Source organism: Castor canadensis, chromosome 11 (assembly GCF_047511655.1).
Source record: "Castor canadensis chromosome 11, mCasCan1.hap1v2, whole genome shotgun sequence".
NCBI classification, from domain to species: Eukaryota; Metazoa; Chordata; class Mammalia; order Rodentia; family Castoridae; genus Castor; species Castor canadensis.
Genome location: NC_133396.1, coordinates 61,777,942 through 61,797,381, shown reverse-complemented (window position 1 = coordinate 61,797,381; position 19,440 = coordinate 61,777,942). Strand labels below are relative to the sequence as shown.

Here is a 19,440-nt window from a genome sequence, read left to right as displayed (position 1 = left end):
AACAAAGGTTTTTGAAAAGTTTTAATATAAAATAAGTTATAAATAAAGGTTTGTACACATAAGACCTCTTCTCAGAGGGAGTGAGTTGTCTTCAATCCAGCAGAAAGATGAGTCCAGGCTGGCTCTAGAAGATCACAGCCCAGGTATCACACTCCTGGGTTAAACAGAAAACAAGTTAGCATAATTGAATTCTAGTCGTGAAAAGCTATCCAATATGTGGTGACACATACACTACAATTAGAATACTATACATCACTCAGGCAGCAGAGAGTGACTCACATCTGTAATCCTAGCTACTCTGGAGGCAGAGCTCAGGAGGATCACAGCTCAAAGCCAACCCAGGCAAATAATTCAAAAGCCACTATTTCGAAAATATCCATCACAAAAAAAGGGCCGGAAGTGTGGCTCAAGTGATAGAGCACCTGTCTAACAAGCCTGAGGCCCTGAGTTCAAACCCCAGTACCACCAAAAAGAGACCATGGATGAGCCCCACTTTGGGCTTTCCTGGCCTTCCATTTTGCAGCTTCCAAATAACTGCCTTTGAAGCCATCAGCAGCAATGTAATCTTCAAGCTAAGATTAAGTCCTGGAGATGGAACTATCAAACATACTCGCCCTCAGAAAACCAGTGACTAGAAAGATCAAAACTGGACAGCCTGGTACAAAAGTAAAATTGTTTCAACTTAACACACAAGACAAACTGGCATAGAGGAGGTAAAAACCAGGCATGTTCAGTAGAGGCAGAAACACCCTGGAGACCTGTTAATTTCACATACTTTGCCCCCCTTGATGTCCTGTAATATGATTGGCAAGTATGAGCGATTCCTTGCCAATTCAGCCCCAACATACTGCTAAGGAATCCTACTTGTCCTTAACTTTGACTCCACTTCCACAAGCAGTATGTTTAACTTTCTCTGGAGGACACCATAACCCTGCCAACAGTGGTTCAGCACATCCCATCCCAAAGGCGAGCTTCAGACCACTGTCAGATTTCAAATATTAGCATCTTCTGTACTCCTTCCACTTCATTCTCAGTATCTGCTGAGGCACTCTACAGCCTCACCTCATGGTATCTTTATTGTGCTGAGTGGGGGTACACGTGGCACTTAACAAAAGTTCTTACACTATATCAAATACATACTTGAATTCACCCCTCTCCCTTACCACCTCACTGGATCTTAACCACTGGTACTTGACTTCCCCTTAAGTGAAAAACAAAGGTCTGATGGCACACTGGAACTCTGGAACATTCCATGTTTACCTCTCAAAATACTGAACTTTGGACCTCCTGAACAGAGTTTTGTCCTTTTTTTTCTCTCTAGTTTCTCGTCTTTGTTGTGACACCCCTTGCCCAACAATAGTCTCACTGCCCAACCTGGAGCCAGCACTGTCAATTATGCTCTCAGATTTACCGCAGCACTCAACTTTCCACACTTTGCCATTCATTTGATTTCACCACTGCTGAATTATAGAGACAATGTGGGTTCAAGACACATACAAGCTAGTTGCAGATGTACACTCACAAATTAGACAATCTTTTGAGGTTTTTTATTCTAATTTATTAGATGGGGGTCCTGCTGTTGCCCAGGCTGATCTTGAGCTCCTGGGCTCAAATAATCCTCCTGCCTCAGCCTCCCACGTATCTAGAACTACAGGCATTGCTCTACCATATCTGGCTGCTTCCTCTTCCCCCCCACTTTTCTTTTTGAGACAGTCTTGCTATGCAGCCCAAGCTGGCTTTGAACTCTTAATCCTCTTGCCTTAGCCTCCCTATTGCTGGGCCTCCCAGCTGGAAGTGGAAGTGTACAAGTGTACACCACCATGGCTACCTTACTTTCTCTCTTTAATCACCCTTCCCATCCTCTCCAGTACTTTGTCTGAAACTGACATTTCAAGGAGCTCTACACATAAAATGAACATTTTCCTAAACTGAGGCCACCTAATCGGTGCCTTTCCAGCTCTCCTCCCTGCACTCACTGTACAAATATATTAAGGACTGAGTTAGGTGCTATTCACTGGGAATAAAAATTAAAATGTGGTCTTTCCCCTCAAGGACAAAGACATGAACAGGGAACATAGCATCAGGTACAGATGGAGCTCACAAAAGACTTGCCAGTTCTATATGAGGGGTCTTGTTTTACTGAGCATCTGGTAGGTTGTAGCACTCAATAATCCCAAAGTTCCCTTTGCGTAGAACCTGGAAGCTATGTGATAGTACATATTTATACCACACTGATTATTATGAGACACTGGATCCTACAGCAAGCTTAAGGCTTCTAAGACAGGTACTTCCTGAACCCACTGAGTGGTCCTGCCCCTCACACTTGAATATCACGAGGCAGAGTCTAACCTTGGATCTCCGTATAGACTGTTGCTGAGTGACAAGAGTCACTGATGCTGCCCTGATGTGCTTCCTGTCTGAAAAAGTGATGCCAGGATGATCATCTGGGTTTTAGGACTATGACCTGACGTGCAGTCCAAGACCACTGCTGCTGATCCAGCAAAAGCAGACAGTGTAGTCAGATTCCCCAGTTCCCAGACCAAAGCTCTACTATATCCTAGGCTAACCTCCCTTCTCCTTTCAGAGACTGACCAGCCTTTTAGTTGAAGTAAGTTGTGACCTTCACTTTTTTTTTTTTTTCCTTCTTTGAAACAGGGTTTTGCTATGTAGCCCAGGCTGACCTCAAACTGTGATGCTCCTGCCTCAGTTTGCTGAATACTGTGATTACAGCCATGTGTCTCCATGCCTGGCTAACATATATTTACTTCTAAACTATCATTTCCACCAAGGTAGAATAAAACCAACTGCTGATGCACACTTACCACTAGGTCCCAAGAGAGACTTACCGGACAGCTCATGAGAAGACTAGGTTTTTCTTCTATTCCATCAGTGACTGAAAATTCAGGGATGTGGGGACAATGTGCATTGTGCTCATTTACACTGTCTTCTAAACAGGAACGAAGCTTCTGCTCTGTCAACTCTGGAGACTAAAAAAAGTTCAACCACAAACTAATCTTAGGTACTTCATAATCACAACTGAAAATCCTGATTCCTCTTGCCAACTAATAAAACTTTAGCTCACTGGGATGGCTTGATTCCTTGGAGCTGAAGGATAATCATGGGCCTGTGAGTGTACCAGGATCTTTTAACCAACCTCCATTTACCTCTCTGTCCAAATTAACCAATGCTTTTCATTCCTGCTACAAAACAAATTGCCACTGTGGCAGGAAGAACACTTAGAGCCAGCAGGCCACTTTCTAACCTCCCTCTTCTGCTTTCCCTAGCCAAGTGGGTCCTTACCAAGAACCAGTAGTGTCTACTGCCAGATCTGTTTGTGCTTATGGTAATTTTGACTTAATTATATCATATAAATCAATGATACTGTACAGGGGGACAAAATAAAGTTTCATTTTTATGACAGTAAGCAGAAAGTTTAGGAAAACACTCAAAAAGATGAGTTACATTATTTATCTATTATTACTTTTTCGTGGGACTGGAGTTTGAACTCAGGGCTTTACATTTGCAAAACAGGCACTCTACCACTTGAGCCACACCTTCAGTCCATTTTGCTGTGGCTATTTTGGAAATGGGGGAGGAGGGGACACTCACAAACTATTTCCCTGGGCTGGTCTCTAACAGATCCTCCTGAACTCAACATCCCAAGTAGTTAGGATTACAGGCATGAACCATCAGTACCCAGCTAAGATGAGTTACTTTAAAAAAACAAAAGAGCTATTGAATTCGGTAAAAGATGAGGAGAGAAGTACTAAAGTTACATATTTAGCTGCTTCCTTTTTCTTTTTTATTTTCACTTGAGATAGCATCTCCCTACAGTAGCTCAGGCTGGCTCTGAACTTGTAATCCTCCTGCCTCAGCCTCCTGAATGTTGGAATTACACCCATGGTGGAATTACCGCCATGCCTAGCATTACATTCAGCTTCTTGGCCAACTTTATGGAAGTGAAATTGGAAACTTAACATAAGGAATTGCTTATGTTAAAAAAATACATTTTCAAACTTATCTAAAATTTGCCATAAAATGTTTCACTTTTATAATTTGTCACTATAGTCAACTGCTCAAAGAACTGCTAATTTCTGTCTCCATCATGTCAGAAAAACGGTTTCTTCTGCATTTCAAGATCACTGAAGCTTACATTCTTTCTTCCTTTTATTTTTTTGGCAGGACTGGGACTTGAACCCAGGGCTTCATGCTTGCAAGGCAGGCACTCTACTGCTTGAACCACACCTCCAGCCCTGAAGTTTACATTCTGAATACTGGTGTGTCTTCAGATACAAAAAATCTTTATGAAAGATCAGCACAAGCATTTTAATCCTAAACTGGAATCTCTTAAAGATCTAAAGCAATGGTGGCTCTCCAGGGGAATAAAAGTCCTATTTTGTAGTTTGCCAGTCTCCATGCTGCATGTATTCTCACCATGCTCATGTCGTGCCAGCAACGTGACATCGCTGGACACAAAACTGGGAAGAGATGTGCACAATCAGCAACAGCCCACAAGTGGTTCTTCAAAAAAGTAGATGTATGTGGGAAGAGGTGTCACAGAAATCTGTGCGTGAAACACTTACATGAGATGGGATGTACAGGCCACACTGACACATGACCACACAGCTAGTTATTCTCAGGTTGTACCTAGAAACAGAATTAGGATCCCAGATCACCATGGCTACCAGACCTGGCCTCTTAAACCTTTTCTGGCAACAAATTCAGATAGAGGAAGATCCCAGTCCCCTTGAAGTGAGGGATAGAAACCAATAATGCTGAAAAGGTTTTGAAAACTCTTACTTTGTACACACAGGGCAGATGAGGGGGTTTGCTTCCCACTCAGCCAGCATGACACTGAGGCACTTTTCATCAAACTGCAAGCTCTTCTCGTACTCACTGATGATGGACTCTTCTGCAAGAAAAAAGACAGGGTTCCCCTGTACTTAAAAGTTTGTTTCACCCAGGGGCAAGATTCAGGCAAGACTATACCAACAATCACTAGTATTTACTGCTCTCTCAGCCTAGCTTCATCTTGTTGGATCCGTCCTCTTGTACCAGCCACCTCCTTGAGTGCACAAGAGGTGAAGCAGGGACAAGAAGGTAACTTTCACACATCTCTAGAGGCCATAAGGACAGAGATGTGGAATGTCAGGGTTGCAGGGGTGGTAAGTGGAAATAGCTGTCACTTATAAAGCATTTACTTCTGACATTAGGCCTGCTCTCCTGAGTCCAAAGTGATCAGTTTCCCAATGTCTGTATGTTTATTGTGTTGTTCAGATTTGCACGTTCACTCATTCAGCAAACATGCAACAGGACCTAGCATGTGTGAATCACAGGAGTACAAATATGAGAAAGGCCTTCTGCCCTTGAAGAGCTCATTTTAGGCAGTGGCCTTATTCGTTTGTTTGCAGTGTTTATAACTATACTTCTACTGTAGCAGCAGAGTTGAGAGTCATGCCAGGGACCATATTGTTGGGTCTGGATACCTAAGGCAGTCTCTATCCCCTCTCCCCTCTTCCCTCTCCCTTCTCTTTCTCTGGTTAAGGAGGGTCTCTCCCTTGGAAATCTGAGGAAAAGCTCCGAGCCCATTACAGCTGTAAGCCAGGCAATCTGAGAGAACTCAGATGCCAGCCAGGGGATTATACTGGACTGCCAGTGCTATTTGGGCTGAGCCCAACTTCAGTGCACCAAGGCTTTTTTTTCCTATCCTTAAACACTCTCTCTCTTTCAAGATCTGACCACTTAGGAGGCGGTCTGAAAACAGCCAGTGGAAAGGAAAGTTTCTCTTCAAGCTATAAGAGGTGTTCTGGCTGGGGCACTCCCCAGTGTCACCCGAAGGCTGAAGATGCAACTTCCTGACCCACCCTAAGGCTCCAAAGGCAGCTAAGTCTCGGACCCCTCCAGCCATGCTCGAGGCAAACAGACAATCAGATCTCTCATGTTTCCTTCATGGTTTCCATGGCCCGAGAGAGGAAGTCACCCCTTGCTTCCAGTGCTCCAGTACTGTCCCTGGGCAGGATTGACCTGCACAGTAGTGATGACTAATAATCCCTCATTCATTGAGCCTGGATTCTTTCCCAGTCAGCCTCTTCTTCCTCTTTCCCAAGCAGTTCAGGATGCGTGGCCTCACCCTTTCGTTCTAAACAACAGTAGGCTTCCTTCAGCGACTTTGGAAAATACACCCATTCTGCTCCCTCCCTGGTCCCGCCTTTTCCTTTATCTCTGTCTGCCTTTCCCTCCCTGGGCTTACTGGGACCCTGGCCTCCCATGAGGAAAAACTTATTACTTGGTACCTTATGACTTAGGTTATGCCACTCAGTCCAAGGCAACTTTAAATCAGCTGCTAGGCACTGGTAAGGCAAAAGCACTTATAAAAAACTGTGGCTGCCATGCTCATGCCCTAACTCCACCCCATAAGGGGAGGAGGGAAAACAAGCAGGCTCTAAACAGGGATGCCGGCCCCTAGGCACAGCAGAAACACCTGCCATCGTTTTTTTAAAAATCCATAAAAAAGGCCCAACATACATCCAAAGCCACCAGCCACACAAGGCGGGAACTGTGACCCACTGCCACTCCTCCTAAAATGGATAAAAATAAAATAAAATAAAACAAATGTGTGTACACAGAAAGGGGGGAAGGGCGACAGGCCGCAGGATGGGATTGCTCATCCCTGGCATGGGAAAGGGCAGCGGCATTTTGCTCCAGCCTGGCTCCCAGCCCCACCTTATGCCTTGGGACTGACCGACCCAGCCCTTGTAAGCTAATTGTTATTTCAAGGTTATAGTCCCAGAAACAACAAAATGGACATGGTCTCTAAGCTTCTCGTTTAAAATTTCCTATACTTTTGGCCTCAGCATAAAAACCTTTTTCCCTCCAAATATTAACACTAGTCATCCCTTATGGTACTGTTACTGACCCAAGACACCCTCTAAATGCTGAATTCCTTCTTTAACTTTACAGATGATATATTCCTTTGTTTAAAAGGTAGGCTTTATTAAAGAGGCTAATAGAGCTTGCTATTAGCTAGAAGGCAGAATCCTAGAGCTTTTCTCACTGCATTGGTCAGGTGACCTAACCCACCCACTTCACTTTCCTCAATCCTGGTCACGGATGTGGGGAAAGTCATGAGACAGGGGCGCCTGGTTTCATTTGTAAGGTCATTCCCAATCAGGATGCTGACAAAAAGGGAACTGACCCAGTTTGTTGTTGTTGTTGTCTTTCTAGATGGGACCTGCCCCTTCCAGTCTTCCAGCCTCAGTTTCCAAGCTGTCTCCACTGGCCTGTCTACTGAAACACTGGAAGGACCTTGACCCTAACTTCAAAAAAAAGAACTCTCATCTTTCTTTGTACTGAGGCTTGGCTTCAGTATCCCTTAGAAGACCAGGAAAAGTGGCCTTCACAGGGTTCCTTAAATTACAATACATACTCCAATTAGACCTTTTCTGTAAAAGGGAAAAAAAGTGAATCAAGGTACCCTACATACAACTTTTCCTTCATCTCCAAGACCACCCAGAATGGCTCCATAATTGCGATTTAGATCTCAAATGCTGGCCATTCTTTGTAAGTCACAGGATAAACATGGGGAAGGAGGACCAGAAAAGCCCCTTATCAATGACAAGATCCCCACCTCTACTGCTCCACACTCTGACCTACCTCTTAAGCCACCCCAATATTCAGAACCTCCTACTGAGAGTTTCCCCCTTCAACAGGCAATGGTAGGAAGAGGGTGAGTCTATGTCCCCTTCCAGCTATAAGCTCTAAGAGAGATTAAAAAAGATCTGGGTAGCTATACTGATGCCCCAGACCAATACATCCAAGCCTTTATCTCTGTGATACAAACTTTAAAATTGGCATGGAAAGATACTATGCTTCTACTAGACCAAACTCTTTCCTCATTAAAAAAACAATGGGTTCTGGCCCAGGCCACTCAGGTTGGAAATGATTACTATTTATAATGGGTGCCAATACCCGTGGTGCCTGAAAATGAGGAGACAAATATGCCCATACACACTGGGGCACAAGCAGTCCCCTTGACAGATCCACACTGGAATCAAAATGGTGAGGAAGATGAATGGCATCAACGCCACTTCATCCATTTTACAGTGGAAGGGCTAAAAAGAGCCAAAGTCAAACCACTAAATATTCCCAGGTGACTGTAGTACAACAAGGCCCTGAAGAAAACCCCCTTACCTTTCTATAGCGTCTTAAGGAGCTATGAGAAAGCATACCACAGTGGACCCAGAATCACAGGCGGGAGAGGTTTTCCTCAAAGATAAATTTCTAACAGTCAGCCCCAGATATTCATAGAAAACTCCAAAAATCCGTGGCTGAAGGAGAAAAATCATTGGGCCAACTAATGCAGCTAGCCACATCTGTATACTATAACTGGGATGTTACTAAAAGGAGAGAAAAAAGACAAAAACCACCATGACCTCAATGCAGCTCTCAGAGAGGACCCCACCTGACTGGGGCCTACATCTTGAGCTTGCTACAACTGTGGACAGAAGGGGCACTTCCACAGAGAATGCAAAAAAGAAAGACAGACTTGGAGAGAGCCCCGCCCCCCTCCCGGACCCTGCCCTCTCTGCAAGGGTAACCACTGGAGGTCTAAGTACCTCTGTCTCTAGATGGAAGGCAGGGTGCCACCTCCTATGGATTGATGGGTCCCAGGGCTTCCTGTCCAGGCTCCACTTCTTAAATTGACGTTGAGGAGCCTCCGGTAACCATAATAGTAGACAAGTGAAAGGTCATTTTCCTGTCTTACCTTTCTCTCCCAGTCCCCGGTCCAATGACAAGGTTATCTTTCAGGGCATATCTGGCAGACCCCTAGAACACTATTTTGCTCAGCCTCTGGTCTGCTCTCAGGGAGACTGCCTCTTCTGTCATTTTTCCTCATAGTTTCTGAAACTCCAGTGTCCCTGCTGGGGGACACTGCCCAAGCGACTATGTCTGCTGCCCCCTTCTTCAAGAATAAATAGATCCCACAGTGTGGACTGATGGGATAACTATAGGGCGAGTCAAAACAGCCCTCCCTATTCAAATAAAACTCAAAAATCCACACCAGAAACAATATCCCCTCAAACCTGAGGGAAGACAAGGCCTCTTACCTATTATAAATTCCTTATAAAAACAAGGGCTGCTAATCAGTTGCTCCAGCCCCTATAATACTCCATTCTTGCTGTCTGCAAGGGGCCAAACAAATGGAGATTGGTTCAAGATCTCCAGCTCATTAATGAAGCAGTCATTCCCCTCCACCCAATTGTTCCCAAACCCTATACTCTATTGGCTCAAATACCTTCAAAAGCCCAATATTACTCTGTACTAGATTTAAAAGATGTTTTCTTTTGCATTCCTCTACATCCTGACAGTCAGCCTCTGACATTCAGCCTTTGAAGATCCCACTAACCCTTCACAGCAACTGACTTGGACAGATTTGCCACAAGGGTTTAGGGACAGCCCTCATCTTTTTGGACCGGTCCTAACCAGAGACTTACTATATTGGCACTACATAGAGGCCACCTTTCTTCAATATGCTGATGACCTACTTCTGTGCAGAGCCACGGAGCCCCTCATCTGCAGGGCGACTGAGTCCCTTTTAAACTTTCTGGCCTCTCGGGGATACAAAGTCTCTAAAGAAAAGGTTCAATGATGCCTCCAACAGGTCACCTATCTGTGGTGACCTAGGTGTGGTCTTAAAGGGACAGACTTGCTCTGAGTCATGAGCGAATTGACCTAATCCTCTGTTTTATAAAACTAACCCATCCTGCTTCTTAGTGCCTCCATAAAGCAGCTTAGAGCTTTCTTGGGAATTACAGGATTTTGCAGGATCTGGACCCCTAAATATGTAGCCCTTGCCAAGCCCCTACACCAGCTCCTAAAAGATGCTCAGCAAGGCTCTCAATCCCTTTTAGAATGGGACCCTGAAAACACAAAGGCGTTTCAGGCCCTCAAACTGTCACTCCAAACTACCCCGGCATTGAGCTTGCCTACCCAAGACCGTTTTCAACTATATGTCTACGAAAAAGGGAGAGCCCTAGGAGTACTGACCCAGGTCCAAGGGCCAACTCTATAACCAGTGAGATATTTGAGCAGAGAACTAGACAATGTAGCTAAAGGATGGCCTGGGTGCCTAAGGGCCCTGGCGGCAGCCTGCCTCTTGATTCCAGAGGCCCAAACATTAATTCTTTGACAGCCCTTAACCATATATACTTCACATGATCGAGGGGGGCTTCTAGCAGCTAAAGGAGGACTATGGTTATCAGACAACAGGCTATTTAAGTATCAGGCCCAATTGTTAGAATGTCCCAATGTGAGCCTGCGGGTGTGCTCTGCCCTAAATCTAGCATCACTCCTCCCCACTGAGTGGGAGCCACTCATGCATTCCTGTGAGGAGGTGCTAGCCTCTCTCTCTCTCTCGTCACAGATGGAAGTTCATTCGTCCAGGAGAGAACTGGACAAGCAGGGGCAGATGTGGTTTCTCTCACTGAGACCCTATGGGCTGAATCTCTGCTTCCTTCTACTAGTGCCCAACTGGCTGAGCTGATAGCTCTCACTAAGGCGTATGACTATCTGGGGAAAAAGTACCAACATCCATACAGACTCTTAAGTATGCTTTCCTGGTCCTGTGTGCCATGCGGCCCTTTGGAAAGAGCAAGGACTGTTAACTGCTGAAGGATCTCCTATCAAACATTCCAGGGAAATCTTCAACCTCTTAAAAGCAGCTTTACTTCCAAAACAAATAGCAGTAATTCACTTGCACGGACATCAAAGGTCAGAGGATCAGGTTGCTAAGAGAAACCAGAGAGCTGACATGGCCCTCCTTCCTTCTGAACACCCCCTATACTCACCTACCGAGAATTCACAGGCTTCAGAGAGAGGATATTGCTTAGATCACAGAGGATGGTGGATAACTCCTGAGAGCAAATTATTTCTTCCACAGAGTAGCCAATGGAAGGTCCTAAAAACCCTACACCAGACCTATCACTTGGGGGTCCATAAGACACTCTCCATGGCAGGGCGACTATTCGAGGGGATAAAACTTGGAGACACTCTCCAGGACACGATTAGGATGTGAAATCTGTCAGTGTAACAACCCCTGCAACACTGCCCTATCCCTGGAACTCAGAGGCGGGGGACATATCCAGGGGAGGACTGGCAGCTTGACTTCACCCACCTGCCAGGGGGCCCAGCCTCTATATTGCTCCTGGTTCTGGTGGATACCTTTACTGGGTGGGTTGAAGCATTCCCCTGCTCTTCTAAAAAGGCCCGGGAGGTAACTAAGGTTCCAAATAGCGAGATTATCCCTAGATTTGGACTCCCCCAGACTCTCCAAAGTGACAATGGGCTGGCCTTCTGAGAGGAAGTCACTCAGGGAGTCTCTAAGGCTTTGGGAATCAAATATCATCTCCACTGTGCCTGGAGACCCCAATCTTCAGGCAAGGTTGAGTGGGCCAATGGACTACTCAAGAGACACCTGTCTAAATTGGCTAAGGAAACTCACTTCCCCTGGCAAAAATTACTACCTCTAGCCTTAATCCGACTTAGAAACACCCCAAATAAAATGGGCCTTACTCCCTTTGAAGCCTTATATGGGAGACCCTTTCTCCAAAAAAGATTTAATTTTAGACCCCGAAGTAACTAACCTAGTCTCTCATATCACTCAACTAGCCAGGTTTCAGTAGGTCCTCTCTGAAGTAGGGAGGGAGGAGCCTCAAGGCCTCTCCCCGGCTGCCCTTTGTCCTGGAGATCTAAAGGTCACTAGGCTAGACTCCTAGACTCACATCTCCTGAGCCAAATGTTGGACACGAGAGCCTGACACACCCACCTCGGAGCCACACCATGCTCCACAAGCCTACTCCTATGAGCCAGTGGAAGACCTCAAATATCTTTTCAAAAGGAACACCTCGAACACGTAACCTATGCCTTCACATCCTCCCTTTTTGTGGGCTGTTTTTATTCTCCTCCCCTTTCTTCTAAGTGTCAGCTTGTGGGCAACTTTTCCCCCTGAGTTGGTGTGGCCCCAACGAGTAGCCTTGAGTGGTGGATGCCTTGTCCTATATACCCTGTGTACCTGTATAAGAGGAAGGAGAGCTCTTTGTGCTCTGGCTGCAGGTCCCTTTCCCTGCCCTCATAATTGCAGTTACTACAACACTGCACCTGGTTTTTCCTATAGCAGTCTTTGCTGTTTAAAAGATGGACAACTGTATGGCAAGGCATTAGGCACCGGCTTTGTTGGCATGTATGGTCCCACCCAATGTCTAGGAAGAGCAGGCCAATGGATCTCTTGGCCACAGGAGGGAAAAAAAATTAAAAAAAAAAAAAGAGACTGTAAAAACAAAAGTAGAAATACTTACTGACATGTCACAGGAGGATCATGTAAACTATGTGCGGCAGAGACTCCCACTGCCCACACCCCCTCCCAGGAAAAAATCACAAATCCCACAGCTTCAGCCACCCATGGATCTAAATCCCCAGCTGTTCAGGTTATTAAACTCTGCCCATCATCTTTTAAACTCTACAAACCCCTCTTTGGCTAAGGATTGCTGGCTTTGTCTCTCTCCAAGCCTTCCACAGGTATTGCCAACCCCCATGGACTCACTTGAGGTCTCACCAGGTAATAAATTAAACCCTTCCTTAACAAAACCTAATATTACCAATATAAAACTAACCCATCCTGCTCCCCAGTGCCTCCAAAGTTTACAGGGGTCAATTCCACTGAGTGAAATTTCCAAAAACTTTTGCATCACTATCACACAGTCAACAAATAACACTCAGTGTTTATTTTCTCCTGGAACTTATTTTGTTTGTGGAGCTGCCACCTATACTTGCCTGCCTCCTGGCTGGAAGGGAACCTGTACTAAGGCTCTCTTAACCCCACAAATTGATGTTGTCTCTGGTAATCAATCCCTTCCTATTCCTCTAGAAGCATACACTCGGTCAAAAAGAGTTATCCAAATCATTCCCCTACTGATAGTTATGAGGATCACGGCTGGAATAGGTACTGGCATTGGGGGCATTTCTTCGTCAATTTATACCTATCAAAAGCTGCCAGCCAAATTTAATAATGACATAGAACAGGTCACTCAGTCCACAGAGGCTTTACAAGACCAGGTAGACTCACTCACGTCAGTAGTGCTCCAAAATAGGCATGCACTTGGCCTATTAACTGCTGAAAAGGGTGGAACGTACCTTTTCCTAAACGAGGATGTTGCTTTTATGCTAATAAATCTGGGGTGGTCATAAACATGACCCGATAGTTAAGAGAACGTGTTACAAAAAGGAGACAAGAACTAGCCAATTTGTGGTCCTTCTGGGACAACTTATGGGGCTGGGATCCTTGGGCACTACCTCTGGCTGGCCCCCTTTTTATGCTCCTTCTAATACTCCTATTTGGGCCTTGTATAATATACATCCTCTCCAGATTCATATCTCAATAGGTCCAGTGGATCAAACTCCAGCTTTTAGTCAAGGAATACTCACCCCTGCCTACACATGAGCCCTGCGTCCTGTTCTACTGGGGGCTCCTACAAACTACATGGGTCAACCCCTGAGACAAGTACCACCTTTCCCACCCGCCATCACCCCATTGTGAGCACGAAGAAGCCCCTCTCCCCAACAGCAGTTGGGTACTTGTCTCAGAAGGGGACTTGTTGGGTCTGGGTACCTAAGGCAGATGAGTAAGTAGCCCATCCCCCATGGAGAACCCCATGAGCCCTGCACCCTGAGAAGGAGATATAAACCTACATTCCTGCATCCTGAGAGGGAGTTATAAACCTGCATTCCTGTACTCTGAGGAAGAGACACAGGGTCTCACAAATCTGCCACAGGACTGATAAACAAAATGCTCTCAATGTTGTTCCCCCCCCAATAAGGGGCAAACAGACCAGCTCATCTAAGGGGGCCCCCATGCAAATACATGGCCAATAGGAAAAACCCACCTAACTGACACCCTAACCCAGAGTTAAAGCGTCCTTAAAAACCCCCAGCCTTCACCTGAGCAGGGAGTTACCAGCTTCTGGGCTCCGCTGCAGTGCTCTAGCTTAGCCTTTCCTTTCTAATAAATCCTACTTTATATACCAGCGTTGGCTCACAAGTCAGTCAGCTGTCTCAGGAGCCGGTTCTCTGGCCTGTGAAGGCAAGGACCCTCGACACCGTCCCCCAACACTTCAACACCGGCACGTCACAATATGGGCTGAAAAGTCTAAAATAGTTCCCTTCTCATCCTTCACAGAAACATCACCAACCCCGGCTTTATACTTTCTTATTGTGTAAGACAGACTCTTGCTATGTGGCTCAGGCTGGGCTAGAACTCATGACTCTCCTTGTGTCAGCCTCCTGAGTAGCTGAGATTACAAGCACTACCACATCCATATTCCTAACCCTGCTTTGGAGTGTTTCTTCTTTTTGGGGGGAGAGGAGTAGTGGGGTTTGAACTCAGGGTCTTTCATTTGTTATACAGGCACTTACCACTTGAGCCATGCCCCCTAGCCCAGAATGTTTCTTCTGTTTGAGTGTAGCAAAGCACAGAAATTCTTATCATTTCAGAATCTGTAGTTAAATATCACCCCTAAGAAATGCTTAGCAAGTCCTACCTTTCATCATAAATACAGGTTTTGTAGAAGGAAAAAGACAGAAGCAATAAAAAAGTATAATAACTAAACAAGCAATTTATAGTCTAATTTAAAGTCAATAGTAAACCTAATAGCTGTCACTTGTACAGCACTTGTTACATAGCAAATGTTGTTTAGGTCCTTTACATATTGTAACTTCTTCATTATTATAATCTTTATTTCAAAGATGAAGGAACTGAGGCACAGGGAAATTAAGTGTTTTCCTTAGTGCCACACAAGTTAAAGTGGTAAAGCAGAGAAGTGACTCTTCGAGGTCTGGCTTGAAGGTATGTGCTCTATTATTTCCACAATAATAGCTATCAATTAGTGAAAGTTTTCTATGTGCCAGATAGTGTGCAAAGTCTTCCACAAACATTTTTTTAAAAAGTCTTACGACAAACTCACCAGGTGTAGTGGCATGCCTGTAATTCCAGCATTTGGGAGGTTGAGGCAGAAGGATCCCAAATTTGAGACTAGCATGAGCTACACAGCAAGGATCTATTTCGAAAAAAAACCAAAACAACCCTCCCCCCAAAATTCAGGGTAGTTCTATTATTTCTATTTTACAGATGATAAAGATGAGGCCTAGTCAAGCAAGACAAGGCAATGTGTAATCAATGACTTAATTAGATAAGGCACTAATTATACATGATGTTACAGATTCCTCAAGGAGAGAATGCTCACTAAATCCTGGGATTATCAATAATGAAAGGATGAGAGAGATGGCACGTAAATTAAGCAAAACAAGGGGGATCTGACGATGCATTGCACCCTGTAAAGTGACAGGTTTATTATTAACCGATTATTATTTTTTTTAAAGACATAGGTCATGCTATGTTTCCAAGGGTATTCTGAAACTGGTGGACCCAAGTGATCCTCCTGCCTCAACCTCCCAAGTAGCAAGGATTACAGGTACATGCCACCACACCTAGTTTAATTTAGAAATAAAGAGGCAGGACAAAATAAACATGGGAACTGGATTCACAAAATTAGTTTTGCTTCCCAACTCTACCATTTGCTAGCTGTGTGACCTGTGTGAGAACACTACTTTCTGTTCTGTCTAATATTATCTTGTATGGTTAGTCACAAGGAGAAAATAGCATCATGGATACTACCACTCTGGAGACTCTTAAGATTGAGAAGATAGATGGCCAAGAATTCAGAAATTAAAACACAGACATCTGAACACTTGATTGAAGACAGAGGTAGAACAGGAATTAAGAACTAATCCTGATTCAAGGAGAGGTCAGCATTAGAGTAGCTACATAAGGGCAGGAAGGAAAACTCCCTGGAGTTACCTTCATCAATCAGCTCCTGTTGGATCTCCTCCAGCAGAGCTAGGTCCATCGGTGAGCCCCACTGCAAGAGAAAGTGGGTTCATCTGAAGTCTGAAGTATTAATCTGCCACCAGCTAGGTGTAGTGATACACATCTGTAATCCTATCACTCAGGAGGCTGAAGCACAAAGATAGAGAGTTTAAAGCCAGCCTGGGCTACTAAGCTGCACAGCAAGACTATGTATCCCCCACCACCAAAAAAGCCTGAGACTGGGAAGGATGTGCCTCATGTGGTAATGTGGTAGAGTAACTGAATAGCAAGCACAAGGCCCCAGATTTAATCCCTAGCACTGCCATAAACCAATCAACCAAACAAAAAACTCAATCCAAAACTCCTAACTCTATCACTAGTCTCTACAGTGATTCATACTTGTATGCTGGCTTGAAGAACCAGATTTACCTGGTACGATAGGCCTAGTCCTCCACAGAATTTGTTGACAATGGGTAATGTGCTCATGCTAAGATATTATCAACAAATGATCAAACTACCCCATGTCAAAATAATAGCACCAAAATATGAGAAAGACAGTTTAGGGAAGCAGTTAAATATATGTCTTTTCAAGGCTATGTGATCATAGCAAAGTACCTTAGTCCTTGTAAACCTGTTTCAGCCTCTGTAAAGTGGGAGTACGACCTATCTGAAAGACCTATTGTAAATACTAACTGCAGTGACATAATGCAAACATTTAGCATACTATAGACAGGACACAAGGATGTCATTGAAAAATGTATCATTATATGTGCCTTGATGGTTTCTAAGTAGTTTCTGTATGTTTTGTTGCATAGTCCTCACAATGTTGGCAACAGTATCTTCTCCATTTTGTAAATGTGAAAACTAAAGCACAAAACAAAAGAGTGCAGTTATGAGTCAATAGCAAAAACAGAATCCCAAACTCCCAACTTCCAATCCAGTTCCTTTCCTAATACACTGTAAATACTTTCCTATCTACACTCAGCTTTCAACTCTGGCTAAAATTGGAATTGGAAGCAAAATATTCCTGGAAACTTTCTTTCTTTTTTTTTTTTTTTAGTTGTACTGGTGTTTGACTCACTTGCTAGGCAGCCATTCTACCACTTGAGTCACACCCCCAGTCTCCCCAACCCCCTCTTATTTTAAAGAGAGATTTCCCCCTAGCTACTTGGGAAGCTGAGACTGTAACAATGACAGTTTTAGGCCAACTCAGGCATTAAAAAGAAAAAAATTCATAAGACCACATCTCAACTAAGAGCTGGATGTCTGGATGCAGTGGCTCATACCTGTCATCCCAGCTAGGGCAAGAAATGTAAAATAGGAGGATCATGGGGCAAAAAGTGAGAGCCCCTCCATCTCAAAAAATAACCAGTACAAAAAGGACTGGGGCATGGCTCAAGCAGTAGAGCACCTGCCTAGCAAGTGTGAAGCCTCATTTCAATCCTCAGGACTGCCAAAAAAAAAAATCAAAAAAAAAAGGGAGCGATTCCTAGATCAGGCCTACTGAGTCAAAATCTCCAAGGATGGAGGCAATCTTTCTTTTTAGTTTTATAAGTTATTATGTTGCAAGGACACAGCAGGAATATGGTCTGGTGTTAAGGAACTATCAACATGACAAAGTCTAATGGTAAAGGCAGAAGAGTCTGGGTCCAAAGCTTGAGGGCAAAGGGGTGAGTACAATGAAAGGACTTGGATACAAAGGTACAAGGAGGACACTATGAGATCTTTGTGGTGTAGACCCATCCCTTCAAACACATATCCCAGTCTGACCTGAGCCAAGGCCTGTGGACAGTTCTCCACTGACTGCAAAGAATTCCACTCTTCCTCCATCACTTCTTGCACTAAAAGCCTGTTACGGCCTCTCCCTGGTGTACTGCCGCCAGCTTGACGGTACTTGTTCAAGAGCCTGTCCCGGCTGTTTCTCATTCTCTCCAGACATCCCTTGAGAAAAGGAGCAGGATGGGGGCGGGGGAGTCAGGGGGAATCAATTCCATTAAAAAAAAATCTCTTAAATTATCTAGTAAAACATTAAAAGAAATTTAGACACAAAATTTCAACTGTAACATTAACCACTGCTATTGCTGCATAAGTTTCCTAGATGTTTTTGCTCATGTATTTCCAGATCACCATATTTTACATTCTATCTCAATGCTAATATCCTTAAAGGTTGGGTGCCTAGTATCTCAGCATCCACTGACTATTATGTTGCTTCCAAATTTATTTTCTTCTCTTTTTCTATTAGTGTTTATTAATTATACAAAGGAGTTTTATTATATTTCTATACATGCATATAATGTACTATGATCAAATTCATCCCTTTAGTACTCTTATCCCCCCTTTTCTAAACAATATTAATCAGTTTCGTTATTCTATTTTCATACATGCATATGAAGTACTTCAATAATATTTGCTCCCCTTTCATTCTTTCCTTTCACCTTCCTGCTGGTTCCCAGTCCCCCTGCTTCCAAATTCTTGCTACTCTACATATGCCTGTAGTGATGGCCTGCCTATACAACAGTGTTTCTCAACTCCATGATTTTGTCCCTTAAGGGATATATGTCAATGTTTGGAAACATTTGGGTGGTCACAACTCTAGTTGTAGAACTACTGGCATCTAGTAGGTAGAGAGGCCAGGGATGCTGCAGCTAAACGTCCTAGGACGCACAGAACAGCCTCCACCACAAAGAACGTTCTCCCTCACCGTGTTAACACTCACAGTGGAGAAGCCTTGCTGCACAGTCTTTCCTGGGCTATGTCCACCACTTTAGCGATTCCTGGACAGAGAGGCAGAATGACTCCCTAGGAACTCCCTAGGACTTCAGAAGAAGCCACACCGAGGAGAGGACAACACTGTGGACAGTTAGTTACTGAGGCTCTTCTGACTCCTCTCTGGAGTGGGAACCTCTCCTATCTCTCGTGACACCCGCACGCAAAGCGTCTCTCTCCCTGCCTACTGACCCAACAGCAGTGGGGGGCGGTGTTATTGTACAGGTGTGTTTGAAACAAACCTGAATCTAAAAACAAAGCTTCCTGGGACTGCACCCACCGGGATAATGACACACACCCAGGGCGCCAAAAACCCGGCGGTAGCTGGGCGGTGGCCATGAGCCAACCCTCGGCTCAGGGGAGGATTCGACGTCCACCTTTACTGGCCAGGCGCTCCCGGCATCTGCTTCACAGAGTAGGGCTGACGCAAAAGTAGAGGGGACAGCGGTCATTGGGACGGATTAGGGAAGCAACCAAAGCCCAAACCGCACACTCACCTGCCTGAAAGCCTCTTTCCAGGGCGGCGAGCCCACCTTTTTGTATAGCAGGCGGTGACGAGAACTAGAGGAATCTGCCATCTCGTCGCCGGAGTCACCGCCCAAAGCCCCGCCCCCTCGCTGCTCTCACAGAACCATGGAAGTTGTAGTCTCTGGGTGCGGATGACGCTTAGGTCGCAAGGAATTCTGGGAAGTGTCTTACTGGCCAGCCTCCTATAGAACCAGATCTGGAGAACCCAAGAATTGGGTGGACTTTTGTGC

At 44.8% G+C, this 19,440-nt stretch overlaps 1 protein-coding gene across 2 annotated transcripts; it reads right to left on the bottom strand.

Annotated features, from left to right (window-relative positions):
- Positions 1-7: 7 nt before the first annotated feature.
- On the bottom strand, positions 8-19,387 carry Rpain (RPA interacting protein). 2 transcript variants are annotated; one of them, XM_020168250.2, is made up of 7 exons: positions 19,180-19,387; positions 17,687-17,857; positions 15,908-15,968; positions 4,801-4,912; positions 4,584-4,647; positions 2,847-2,987; positions 8-154 (listed from the first exon to the last, which is right to left on the bottom strand). In XM_020168250.2, exons 1-7 carry the CDS (start codon positions 19,258-19,260, stop codon positions 125-127), a joined length of 660 nt encoding a protein of 219 aa, XP_020023839.1. In that variant the 5' UTR covers positions 19,261-19,387; the 3' UTR covers positions 8-124. The 2 variants fall into 2 exon arrangements, 1 of the variants encoding a protein (XP_020023839.1); XR_012438775.1 differs by lacking the exon at positions 4,584-4,647.
- Positions 19,388-19,440: the final 53 nt, after the last annotated feature.

Coding starts and splice junctions, on each gene's coding strand:
- Rpain (XM_020168250.2), bottom strand. CDS start 19,260: ATGGCAGATTCCTCTAGTTCTCGTCACCGCCTGCTATACAAAAAGGTG. Junction 17,858..19,179: donor GGAAAGAGGCTTTCAGGCAG/GTGAGTGTGCGG, acceptor CCTTTTCTCAAG/GGATGTCTGGAGAGAATGAG. Junction 4,913..15,907: donor ACAGGAGCTGATTGATGAAG/GTAACTCCAGGG, acceptor TTTTTCTTGCAG/AAGAGTCCATCATCAGTGAG.